The sequence below is a fragment of the Fragaria vesca genome, linkage group LG2 (assembly GCF_000184155.1).
Source record: "Fragaria vesca subsp. vesca linkage group LG2, FraVesHawaii_1.0, whole genome shotgun sequence".
Classification (NCBI taxonomy): Eukaryota; Viridiplantae; Streptophyta; class Magnoliopsida; order Rosales; family Rosaceae; genus Fragaria; species Fragaria vesca.
In genome coordinates this window covers 9,397,567-9,411,570 of record NC_020492.1, presented here as the reverse complement: position 1 = coordinate 9,411,570, position 14,004 = coordinate 9,397,567, and the positions used below count along the sequence as shown (strand labels likewise).

General features: G+C 35.9%; 1 protein-coding gene across 1 annotated transcript; it reads left to right on the top strand.

Annotated features, from left to right (window-relative positions):
- Window positions 1-9,151: 9,151 nt before the first annotated feature.
- On the top strand, window positions 9,152-13,814 carry LOC101292652 (mRNA-decapping enzyme subunit 2-like). The gene is made up of 8 exons (XM_004290155.1): window positions 9,152-9,431; window positions 9,508-9,659; window positions 9,746-9,873; window positions 10,043-10,138; window positions 12,220-12,372; window positions 12,616-12,719; window positions 12,808-12,875; window positions 13,233-13,814. The coding sequence occupies exons 1-8, from the start codon at window positions 9,352-9,354 to the stop codon at window positions 13,412-13,414; spliced, it is 963 nt and encodes a 320-aa protein (XP_004290203.1). The 5' UTR covers window positions 9,152-9,351; the 3' UTR covers window positions 13,415-13,814.
- The last annotated feature ends 190 nt before the right edge of the window (window positions 13,815-14,004 follow it).

Sequence of the window (14,004 nt, the reverse complement as noted above, 5' to 3'; positions counted from 1 at the left end):
TAGAGAGAGAGAGAGAGAGAGAGAAGAAATTGGTGTTGTAGGAAATTGGCAGAAGAATTCAGGTTTTGTATTTTATTTATATTCTTGATCAATTGGTTATTCCTTTGTGAACCATGTTGTGACTTATGTATATATGCTTCTTGTTATAGAGGATCATCTTGGTATGAAGTAAAACATTAGGATTGGGTTTTTCTTTGTTGTTACCTACTGGGAATCATCTTTGAAAAGGGAAACTTGATTTGAGTCAAAAGCTGTAATTTTCTGATTCTGGTCTTCTACTTTCGAAAATCATAAGTATTTGTAAAAAATTCCTTTTGCTGCGATTCCAGTTTCTAATTGATCTTTAGAATCTCTGTTACAATAGTTATGAAGACACCAACTGTAAATTCCCAGCCAAGCTATGTCATTTTTAGCCATAAAGTTTACTGGTCAGGAAGTTGTTCTGTGATTTCAGATTTCTGTTTTTAATTGCACTCTTTACTTTTGAATTTTTGTTGTTTTGATATGAGATTGTACGTATGTAATGATTAGATTATGAAGTTCCTATACATGTTATTAGTTCCTACAATTGAAAGTAGAAACCATGATTTTAGATTGCTTAAAGTTGCTCAAAAATTTAGAAGTTAGATTATTGCATATTTTTCTGTTAGCTATCTTTGTGGTAATTTTAGGCTTTTTGAGTGCAATCTTTGTGTGTTGTTTTTTTTTTTTTGAACATTGAAGTGTTATTATTTAGTAATCAATAGTTTTAGTTACATAATAGTGTTTGTTATGCTTTCAAGTACAAGTAGGCATATATCAGCAAATTTGCAGAAAATTTGCTGAACTGTATCTGAACTTTGAAATTGTATAACTAATTATAGAAAAATCGTTTTGGGGTGATTCCAACTCTCATAGTTTCTTCTGTTTGCCTGCTATAAGTCATTAGAAGACTTTGAAGTCAATATATGAACGGTTTTGTACAGTTTTCAATCTGTTTGTAACTGGTTCAGAAAAGCCTGTTTATGAAAGAAACTGTTTTGGTACTTTAGCTCTTGTTTTAGCATGTTACCTAATTCCTAATTTAAGTTCTAAATGAAATGGATTTAGTATAAGATTGTTCAACTAATGGTTGTATCTTTTTATTAGGAACTTGCTGTGAGTATCGACAAAGGTAAGGGGAAAACTTGGGGAACCTCTGTGCTTGCTCTAATTGTTGTTTCATTGGGTTACATGCTTGTGTGAAATTCTTGTTTCCTACTGCGCTTATTATGCTCACCCCTTTAAATATTTTGCAGGTGAGGAATAAATAGTTTGAAGTTGGTTTCTTCCAAGGATCTTTTATTTACATGTGAAATATGTGTGTTGTTGTTTCCTTAGAATAACACGTAGACTTTAGTCTACCTTTGTAATATTACTTTTTGGAGTATCTTGTAATAAAGAATAAATTTCAGTTTGTTGTTGAGTTGTTCTTTTCCAATTTCTTTCATATTCTAATTATGGAAATTCTATTTCATAGTTAGAATATGAGTTACACCTCAAAAAAAAAAAAATTCCAAAAATTGGGGTGTGACATAAAACCTTTAAATATTGAACTTTACTTTATACACAATGGTATTTGAAGTCAAGTATAGCTTCCTGAACTGAATATCCTTCCGGAGAATAAACCGCCAAACCAAATTTCATGATGCATAAGTAGTTCAAATTTGAAGTGTTTCGGATAACAAATCACTCACAATTGAAACAATACCATGAAGCAATGGCGGACCCAGAATTTTATAATGGGGTGGGCTAGTATTTTTTCTTTTTATTATTATGGACTAAGTTTAATTACTTGAGGTTGGATTAATTTTAAATTTTTAGCTTTTTCAATTAAACTTTAGCCAGAAATGTAGTTTTTGAACTAACGTGTATTAATTTATGTCAAAAATGGGCTAATTTTAATAACATATGGGCTAAAATTAGAAATTTGAGGTGGGCTAATTTTTAATTTTTAGCATTTTAAACTAAAATTTAGCTAGAAATCTATGTTTTTTCAGAATTTGGTATAGCCCATCGGAACCCGTGTGTAGGTGTTTGCCATGAAGTGAGATCAACTGGATCTGATTTTCAAAGTCCACAATTTAATGATAAAACATACGGCAGAGAATAAATGTTTACCATATTCTAAGAAAGTATAAGTTTAATTCATCATATCACTTCATCCGTGTGTAGGTGTTTGCCATGAAGTGAGATCAACTGGATCTGATTTTCAAAGTCCACAATTTAATGATAAAACATACGGCAGAGAATAGATGTTTACCATATTCTAAAAAAGTATAAGTTTAATTCATCATATCACTTCATTCGTAAGCAACCATGGCAAATGTAGGATACCAGAGCGTAACCCTGACTATAAATGCACATAATCAATCTCAAACTCCACCCGTTACAAAACCACCTATATCAAAACTCAGCAAAACAAAGTAATTAGAACATGCATCTGATAAAACCTGAATTTGGAAACGCTAATAGCGAAACATAAATTCAGTTTTTCTAACCTAGTTAGTACAAAAAATATGAAACAGTCATCACCCAATTGATGGAATTACTTGTACACTCCAGGATATCTCGTCTAGGCCTCTCCCTGCCTACACCTGCAAAATTCAGAGGAACATACCATCAAAGTTTCTCATTCTCAATCTCTATCTCGACATTTTAGTTTCGGCACCCATTTGGAAGACAGAGAACAACTCACTTGTCGTTGTATGTTGGTTGCTTCCTCTGTTAAGCATTATGTCAAACACCTTTCGTGACAGTCGAATTTAGAGGGTGGCTTTCAGTTGAGATTAGTGTCAGAAAAGATCAACTGATGTACTTCCATTGCCTCCAAACCCGCATCAAGGTAGACACAAGAAGCACCAAAGAAGAAAAAAATCACTAAACACAATTGAAAACATCAAAGCAATGCCTTCAACTTTGAGGGAGGAGGATGAGAAGCCGTGGTGGGCAACGAGGAAAGATTGTAAGGCGGCGAGGGGTTTGATAGAGAGTTGGTTTGGGAAAATAGAAAAGTGAAGCAAATAAGCTATTGGGAGAACTGTGTTGATGGAAATCTAAGTGAAATTGGAGGCAAGTTTGAAATTTAGGTGGGACTTGAAATTGGAAACCTGAAAAGTGGGAAACTTCAAATTTTCTAAGCCCAAGAACGCGGGAGATTAAAAGGTTGAAATATGCTGATTCCAACTCACACAGTAGAATTTTCTACAATTGTCATATTTCACTATACTTATCACATCATGTTTCCTTAAACCAAATACACTTGAATTTTCTACCACAATAGTATTTAACTATATTGATCACATCTTATTTCACAGAAATTTTGAAATTTTAGCTTCAGTCACGGGAATCACAACATGCCTACTAATGTGGTATAATTTGTTTAGTAGGTTATACAATTTTTCATTTTAAAATAATAATAAAAAAAAATCAAATTTTCAACTAACAAATAAAGTCACCAAATCATCCTTAATTAAGTGTGCAAAAAAAAAAGAAAAAAAAAGAAGAAGATGACAGCATGAAGCATTAAATCAACTCCTCAGTGTTTGTTCAATTGTCACTAAACTTCACTATTTATGCTCTTATGTCTTTCTTACCTAGCCACTTCATGAGTTTGACATTCCAAGCTTTGTTTTTGGTGTTGTATATGCATAAGTAGTTATTGACGTTTTTGCACTTTTCGATGTCTTTGAAATGACAACTTCTTGTTCCTTCTTTTTTGTTTGTTGTTGTTCTTCTCTTTCTAGTTCTTCTTCAACTCCATCAAACCATGTCCTTCGTAAAGGTAAAAAAACTAGTACTGAGCAACCATACAACATAAAGTTATATTGTATTGAGCAACTATACAACATATATATATATATATATATGAAGAGGTATCGTCTATGCCAGATGGATTATTAACTGGGCTAATAACTATCGAGCTAATGAGGGGGACAGGGGGTACATGGTTGATCATATCACAAACCGCAGCAAGAAAAAGCTAAAAAAACTCAAACACACTACTTAGGAGGGCGAGGGGTGCTCATCTCTTTGAAGAAGAGAAAGGAAATAGATGGTGGTTAGTCTACCCACTCTTGGCATAACAACCTCAGCCTTGCATGTTGTCCTTAGAATGCATCGATCAGTTCTCAATTCAAATGAACAAACAGAAAACATCAAATGAAAAGTGACTCAAACTAGGTACAAAGACAACTGACTTTGATCATACTTCATCGTCATTACTCAGCGCATACAAAAGCCGTACATAAGAAACAGTTACTAGAGAAATAATAATGATATGAAGCTTCAACAATTGTGCAGATAACATCATTCTGGATGAAAACTCGAAACAGCACAAAAGACATACAAATTTCAAGACCCGCATCCGAGCCTTGTAGCGTGTATACTAACCAAATGTAGTCATCCTCACTATCTTTATACAAGCCCATAAAACGCGATCAGCATCAAACAAATAGATGTGCTTAAACATGCAGATATCGAACATATCATGTAGTATTCTGCTAAGTGTGAGCTCATCAGGATTTCCATGGGAATCCACGGGACAACAAACAAGTTTCCTAGAAGGTGTGAGCCCAATCAAAAAACCTTGATATTCAACAACAGCTTTAAACTGATGATGGTATCTATACCATCTCTCTTCAAACAAGTCAAAAGTGTATGCTACAAGACCCAACTCACTAACGATTTGAGTACGCAATGACGGAGTGATCCTACTTAAATAACTTAATGATGGTAAAGGATTGGAGCTAGTAATAATATGGAACTTGTGTCCCTAACCAGTTTGGCTCACAACATTGGGCGGATTAGGCAAGACTTTTTGAGTGCAGCCATGAGAGCTGAGTTCAAACATACGAAAAGAGAGCTTTTCTAGGTCACTTGTGTCCAAAACATAAACTGACGACCCAAATTGGTACAAGCAAACACGAGACGTGGTCCGACCAAGATTGGCCAACCAATAACACAAGTCTAGACTGGAGAAGCGGAGAGGAGAGGGGATAGGTTTAAGACGATCATCGGCAATCACATAAGCAACATCAATGTTAGGAATAACATTAACAGAATACGGTTTCGGCATTTAACCCCTGGACAAAAGTAAATGACCATCAACCACTATGGGATGCAAAAAGCAGGGAATTTCACCATCCACCTCTCGTTTTTCAAACTTTACATGTGGAGGCTCATTTGGCTCTAGAGGAATCTTGTCTCTGTTCCTCAATTTACCAATATCTAACGGCAGCCGGTACACCCCATGATCTGTCACCACATATGGTTTCGCCATCTGCGTAAACAAAAACAAACTTTTTCTCACAAACCCTAAAACAATTATTCCAAAAAAATAAAACCCAAAACAAATTAACAAAAAGCAAAAGCATATCGGGAGATTGAAAGCGGATCAGATCGATTCTTTTGTAGTAGCGATCTCCGGCTCTGTCTGTGTCAAAAAGAGAAAGTTGGGGATTTAGGTTGTCGGCTTGGCGCGTTAAGAGCAACTTTAGCAAACTCTCTATTTTAGCTTTTAGCTATTTTAGAGAGAACTAACCTTGTTTTCCTGAGCAGAGGTTTCGGCAGAGCATTTCTGATGGAAATCACAAACCAACTTCTCAATCTTACTATCTTATATGGTGAGTTCTGGAGTCTACCCACACGGCTGTCTTGGGGCACGTGTGAAAGCTTGGTGGTGACACGTGGAGACAGCGTCTGTATCTCGTTAGTTAAGAGAGAGGGTAAATACGCGAATATATTTGAGAACTGGGTAAGTTTGTTGAGGTAAATACAGGCAGAAGTATTTAGAAGGTGAATGGAGAGCAAAGTAAAAAAAAAGAGTAGTGTGGTATCAAATTGGGGCGAGGGATCGAGTGGTTAGACGAAAACGTAATAGACGCCAGGTAGGTATTTGATCTATGAAAAGGAATTGAATATGTTAGATGATTTCCTTCCCCTTTATTACTATGCAAGTGTTTTTAGAGGAACAAATATTCTGCTTTCCCGCGAGGAGACCAGGGTCTGTTGTTGTGTTAAAGAACACTGGGGGTTATCGAAGGAAAACATATATCAGATTGAGCGAGGTGAATTTTGCCTGATTGGGTTGACGGGCCACCAAGGAGGCTGCGTCGTTTTGGCATAGCATGGTGTTGAGGCCTGAGAATGCGACTCAGGATTATCTACTGAATTCAAGTTTCTGATTCGATCTCAGGTATAATGGAGTTTTTAGTGTCTGATTTGCTTGTTAAGGAGGATTAGGTTAAAGCCCCTATTATTACAATCTGGTTTGGGTTCTGGCAAGATTTTAGCCATCCCTTTCAATCAATATTGGTCTACTTTTGATGAATTTGCTCCTGTGAAACTCTGAGCATGCTTCAAATCGATACTTCCTTAATCACAAACTAACCTTTAACCATGTATACTTCCTTAATCCTAAATCATTTTGTCAACGAAATTTTGCTCCAATGCTCATCAGTTTGGTTGAAAGTTCAACTACAAGGGCTTCGATTACTATTTAAAAGAAAATAACCACAAAGCCTACCATTAAGTATATGTCTGATTATGATTCCATTATCCAAGTGTAAGATCTTACTGTGGTATGCCTGCCTTTCCATTTTTGTCATATGCTTCACGCTTTTTTGTATCTCTGAAAACCTGATAAGCCTCACCAAGTGCCCCTCCATAACCAAAAAATAAAACCAAAACAATAAGAAAATATTCAAAAGTACATAAAGCGTCATTAGATGCCAAGTTAAATTTTCTTCCTTTACTTTTAAATGAGTCTTCTATAAACGAACCAGTCAAATCAAAGCAGCTTGGGCAGTTGATTTAATGCTTCATGTCGTCGTCATCTTCTTCTTCTTTTTTCACACTTGATTAAGGATGATTTGGTGACTTTGTTAGTTGAAAATTTGATTTTTATTATTATTATTATTATTTTTAAATGAAGATTTGTATAACCTACTAAACAAATTATACCACATTAGTAGGCATGTTGTGATTCTCGTGACTGAAGCTAAAATTTCAAAATTTTTGTGAAATAAGATGTGATCAATATAGGTAAATACGATTGTGGTAGAAAATTCTAGTGTATTTGGTATAAGGAAACATGATGTGATAAATATAGTGAAATATGACCACTATAGAAAATTCTACTATACGAGTTTTTTTTTTTTTTATGAGTTGGAATCAGCAAATTCTATTATTCTACTATACGAGTTGGAATCAGTATATTTCAACCTTTTAATCTCTCGCGTTCTTAGGCTTAGAAAATTTGAAGTTTCCCACTTTTCAGGTTTCCAATTTCAATTACCACCTAAATTTCAAACTTGCCTCCAATTTCACTTGGATTTCCATCAACAGAGTCCTCCCAATAGCTTATTCGCTTCACTTTTCTATTTTCCCAAACCAACTCTCTATCAAACCCCTCGCCGCCTTACAATCTTTCCTCGTTGCCCACCATGGCTTCTCATCCTCCTCCCTCATTCGTCATGTTTGAAAGGCGCATTAGGCTAGGCATGGACAAACAAACAAATATGTGAGTATAGATGGATCTTGGCTAGGCATATTTGTTCTCTGTTGGGAATTAACTCTTGTGAACACAGTTCTAGGAGTTGCCACTATTTCTTAGATCGTGATGTATGAAATTCTCGTGTAATATTTTGACAGGAAGTGTTTGGAGCTACAAATTTGCCTCCAGGCTGTAATTGCAAGTACAGTGAGAATTTACACTCAGTTATGTACAACCATGAAGTGCAATTTCAATAGAAAAATGTAAATCCAGATTATAGCTAGGCAAGTAGTTAACTGTTGAAAATTATGAATGTTGTTGCAGAATCATGAATGAGTATGCAAGGCCTTCTTACCAGCTTAGAATACTCCCTTGTTATCTGCAAAAACAAGAGAAAATTCATGATAAATATAGAAGTTTAATCTCACATGCACAATTGGGACTTTCATAGAGTATTACTATGTTAGTTAACTTATGTTATTAGCTTAGCAAAAGAAGAAGTTCAAATAATATAGAGCTTTCTGCAGGGTGGTGTAGATGTATACAAATACACATAATTAAGACTTTCATGGTAATACTTTTGAGTCGGACGAACATTCTCTGTGAGAACAAGGGAAAATACCAGATTGGCACACTATTTGAAGAATGGGAATGTTTTTCAAGGATTGCAAATTTAGGTTCAAGCAACTGGACCACCCTATGTGACTGCTTAACAAATAACAATGCCCATCCCATTATAATTAGAAGATAAATGTGTCAAAACTCAAAAGAGTGTAAAGCATGTCCAGCAGTTTCTCCAAGCTCCTCCACAACTACTCCCTTATTTTTCCCTCAATATCCTAATTCTCTCCCACCTAAAACTTTAGCATTCTATCAAACAATTTCAGCTCTACTTAAGAATGCACATCCCTCGTGTCAGCCTCACCCGAATTCGGGTTTTTAATCCTCTTTTCCATTTGATAGATTTGCAGATTTTACGCATCGTTTTTTTATATAGCTTTTTTTGTTAGAAATTAATACAAGCAGTTTTTAATCGTGTTGAGTGTTGACATTATTCTATATATTTTTGTTTTTGGTAGAGTGCTGACATTATTCTATATTTTATTTTAAGTATTTACCATATGATCATAAGTTTATTTGACCAATTTCAGTCACATTGATCTATTGAAATAATACATAATAGTATGGTAGTAGGATTACCAAGATGCGTTCCTCTTTTTTCTTCTCCTTCTTCATCGACCCCAAATCAAATTGAAAAAAGTTATAAAAAAAAAAATAGCACTTAAAAAGCTAAAATAAGAAAAAGGCCCAAAGATTGAACGTCTAAGTTGTGTAAAGACAGAAAGAGCCCTCTTTATTTGTGCTTCTTCCCTATTAGTTTTTTACTGTGCAGACGTACGAGCATCTGGGTATCAGAATAACAGAAGTTTCACTTGAACCACTTCATTTTTTTTTTATATAGATAATTGCTTCATTAAAAGTGGAATGAAATTATCAATTTTTTTTGTTTTTAGAATTTTGGTGGTGTTTTAAGGTTAAGCCTATAGTAGCTAATATCTTTATTTCTTTTTGAGAACTTTTCACTATCTTAATTTTTTAAGTAATTATAAAACAGGCTTCACCAAATACATCAAAACCACGCCTGACTTTATAACAGTAAAGATAAAAGATGCATTTAGCCCACACTATTATTCTCAGACGTCTTGCAGCACAGTCCTCCCGATTCTACACCAAAACCAAATCGCTGCTGCCCCTGCTCTGCCCAATTTCGATTTCCCAATTTCTTGTGTAGGTTTTGGTCCCGGAAACCCTAGAATTTAAAATTTGGGCGTTTCAAGATGTCTGGCCTTCCCCGGTCTTCAAGTGCTCCGCTAAAGAATGGGCTTCCTCCCCAGGAGCTCCTCGATGATCTCTGCAGGTTTTTTCTTATCCATTAATTCAACATCCTAGTCAGATTTGTTCTCTGTTTTAATACACATTGCTTGTACTTGTAGTCGGTTTGTTCTAAATGTGCCAAAAGAAGACCTGCAATCATTTGAGAGGATCTTATTTCTCGTGGAGTATGCTCATTGGTTTTATGAAGACAACTCGGTGGAGAAAAATCCATCGCTCAAGTCATTTAATCTCAAGGAGTTTACTTCTCTATGTATCCTTACTTTCCCACTCTATCTGATAATTGATTTGAAGAGCAGGACTCATTAGTTTGTTCAGATTTTCCTTAATTTCTTGCAGTGTTTAACAGCTGCGATGTTCTTAAACCTTATGTTGCCCATATAGACGACATATTTAAGGACTTCACTTCGTACAAGGTTAAGGTTCCTGTAACTGGAGCAATCATTCTGGATGAAACTTATGAAAGGGTGAGAATTTCTGAATGATTCTTAAACTCTAAGTTTGATGATTAGTTGATAATTGGATATGGTAAGATCTTGTTATGTGTAGTGGTGAACAGTGAGTTACTAAACATGAAAAGTATGATTTTCATTACGTCCTGCGCTTATTTTCATTTTGTGTTTGTGCAATTGACAGTGCATACTAGTGAAGGGCTGGAAAGGATCAAGCTGGAGTTTTCCTCGTGGGAAAAAGAATAAAGATGAAGAAGACCATGCATGTGCCATCAGAGAGGTAAGATTGTTTCTTATGCAGTTCTCTTTCTTTATCCAGTCCATTTTTATTCTTCTTGAGATTGAACTGAGATTTCAAAGCCAGGAATCAGAAATTGAAACATTGTAAATGATATTAGCACTTTACATTCTTGTGTAGTTGCAGCATAATGTACACAAATTTGCTAGTGAGATAATAGGTAGTATAACTTATAATTTTGTTGTTGTAATGCACCTACGGATGTGTTGCTAGGGCAGAGGGTAAGTATAGTTTAGAAACTTAATATTGATTTCGGATCTTTAAATTAGATCACATAAATTCTGTTATCTGCCTGATAAGTTCAACTGCTTTAGGCAGAGCATAGCATATAAACCGCGTGCACTATGGCTTGGGGATTCATATATATTCTGTCTGGGAATTGGGAGTCTCTTAGCAATAAATAAATGCTTTCTAGGGAAATGGCAGTCGGGACACAAAACCAGTTCTGGGTGAAGTAAGTAGAAGTCCTTAGAAGGACATTTTAGTCGGAATAAGCAAAATCTCATTTTGCCATTACCTAGTCGTAGGCAATGGCAAAAAGGTTAGGTTTTGGGAAGACTTTTGGTTAGAGGATCAACCTTTGAAATTCTACTTGCCGAGGTTATTCAGATTATCAAGACACACTATTTCTTCCATGGAAAGTCAGCTATTCAGCTCAATTTTCCAGTGAGCAGGGATTTTGGTTTCAGAATAAAATTAAATAACCAAGAGACTCAGGAGTTTGCCTCGCTGATGGTTAAACTAGAAAATATCAGATTATTGGAGTTGAAACCAGATGAAAGTAGATGGAAGCTTGAGCCTGGTGGAAACTTCTCTTGCAAATCATTCCATATCTTCTTAATTAGTGGTTGATCAGATCCAATCTTTGGTCCCGCAAAGTTTATTTGGAGCGTAAAGGCCCCTACTGTCCTACTAAGCTGAAGATTTTGGGATGGCTTGTGGCACATGAAAGGACAAATACATGTGATGTTCTTCACAGGAGAAGACCAAGATGATGTTTTCTCCTCACTGGTGCATTTTGTGCAAAGCTTAAGGGGAAAGTGTTGATCATGTCTTTGTGCACTGTGAAATGTCTTTGTGCAAAGCTTAAGAAGTTATTCAGGGAGGCAAGAGTGGACTGGACAGCTCCAGTAGGGAAGATCCACTTGCTAAAAGAAAATACTTCAGCTTTTGGTAATGGGAAAAAGGCCAGAATCCTTTGGGGTTGAGGGGTGCTAGCTATAGTTTGGGTGGCGTGGGTGGAAAGAAATAAGAGATTATTTGAAATCTATGGCTGGGTGGAGATGGAAGACCAGATGGAGAGTTAAGTTCTGGGCATTGGATTGTACTTCTATGGTTTTTAGGGATTATACTCTTTCTTCTGTTATTCTTAACTGGCAAGCAGTTGTATAATAAGCCCCAAAGCCATAAGCTTTGATTTATCATTAACAGATGGGCTGCTAAGCCTCTGTCCTTAGCTGCCCTCTTTAGATATCTAAAGTGGACTCCTTGTCCGCCTCCTTGTACACTGATTTTTTGTTTTTGTTTGTAAGTAAAAGTCTGTCTCTTTTCAGAAACGAAAAAAGGAGAATCCACATATATATATATACAGGAAGGATATGAAGCGGACGTCCGCACTACATCCTTTCTGTATATATATATATATATTTATATTTATATATAGAATATATATATTTATATTCTGTAGCAGTACTCTTACCTGATACTTTCTTACATGTTAACAACATATATGAGATATTACCCAACTTATTTTTCCCCAAGTATGTGACATGGAGTAGGACAGTGCGGCACTCCATGAGAGAATTCTGGGAAAGGAGGTTGGTGTAATGGCTTCATCCTAGGGGAAATTGCATAACTTACTATGGATTATGTCAGCTTAAGTGTTGAAGGCTTAGTAAATTTTACTATTGATTTTCTTAGCACTAAGCCACTACAAGTTCTTGTCTTCTGGAAATTGTTGTCGTGTCAACTTTTTCTCTCTGGAAGCATGGTCCTAGACTGTCATATGATTTTTCCTCTCCTCTCTTGCTAAGTAGACTTTTTTTTTTTCGCTTTGAATGCAGGTCCTTGAAGAAACAGGCTTTGATGTTACTAAACTTCTTAACATAGATGATTACATTGAAGTTATATTTGGACAGCAAAGGGTGCGACTCTACATTGTTGCCGGTGTAAGGGAGGATACAGCCTTTGCACCACTCACCAAAAAGGAGATCAGTGTATGTGATTCTTAATGCAACCACATTTTAAATCAATTTCTTGTTATGCCTACTGTACTACAATGGTAGGCAAGATTTATTCCAGAAGAAAAGAACTTGTAGTTTTTATAATTCAGTAAACAAAGTATAACGAAATATCTAAGATTTTGTTAAATTGATTCAGTGTTTCCATTGTATATATATGCCTTGTTTTGTGTACATTATCATATGTTAAAGCACACAGCTTATGTTGTCTGTTTGCAGGAAATCGCATGGCATCGGCTGGATGATCTTCAGCCAGCAAGTAACGATGTGATATCCCGTGGCATCACCGGCCTCAAGCTTTACATGGTGTCCCCTTTTCTGGCGTAAGTACTTTCGGCATATAATTTGATTATCTTCTGAAGTGTTCTCACATTTTTTACTATGTGTAATGGGACTGTTGTCTTCATGCAGATCGTTGAAGTCATGGATCTTTAAACATCAACCCCCAAATGCCTCAAGACCTGATATGCCTCTGAGAGGTTTTCCCACTCCCTTTGATGACCTTTTAACCTATGCATGTTTACTTTAAAGTTTAAACTCTTGAAGTAAAACTAGAAAAGCCAAAGAATGGATGGATGACATATCTTGGAGAAAATAAAGCATATAAACATGAATGATTTGACAAAATATGTCTTGAATTTCTTTGTTCTGGTATAGTGACTGTAGTCTATGGTTTCAATAGCTGAGTACATGAAACTGAATGCTCTGATTTTCCAGCTCCACAATTAGATTTTGTTTTGATTCCAAGATGCCTTTGGTTTTTATAGTAATGGTTATGTAGTATTTTTTTTTTCTTATTACTTTTGCTCATGATCTCTATTTTTCATCATTTTTAGGACTCAGTGTGTGGAGAGCGAAAAACAGCTCAATTGGGAGTAGCAACATGATAATGGAGAGCCAATCAACTAAACCTGAACCTGAAGTCCATCCTCCTGAAAGAGCTGGAATGAGCTTCAGAAACTTCAGGTTCAATACTGCTTCAATCTTTCAACCAATGGAAGCTGGTTTCTCTGCTTGAATGCAACTTGCATCTTGTTAAGTGGCTCGAGTTTCATAGCTGGGTTATTTCCCTGTTTTAAATCTATCGCGGTAATTTGTGGAGATGCCCTCACTCAGATGTACATTGTTTGCCTGGATTTTCAGGTATGGGCTTATGTATATTTTGTAAAGAAATGTATAGAAACCCATGCTGCAAAAGACTAGTTATGAGGACTAGGTATGGGTTTAGGTATGGATTGCTTACAGGGAAAAGCTTCATATGAGGACTAGTTATGACTTTTGACATTGTAAAAGTTGCACTAGGTTTTCTGGCCATCATTGTATTCACCGTTGCTGTGTTAAAACGTTTAATTTCTGTGGATCCAATCATGGTTGTTGAAATTCACTGGTGTTTGGTTTCTTTGTTTCATCGTATGTACAGGGGAGTAGAGACTGATATCATATGAATAGAAGAGAAGAGATTAGAACTGCAGTATGTTTTTGTATCTTTGTTGTTCAACTCTTCATCATTGAACTCTTGTGTGAACGGGAGTCACCATATCTCAGAAATCAGAATTACAGGGGAATTAGGACATTTATATAAACCCCTCAGCTCATGATTCTAGCATT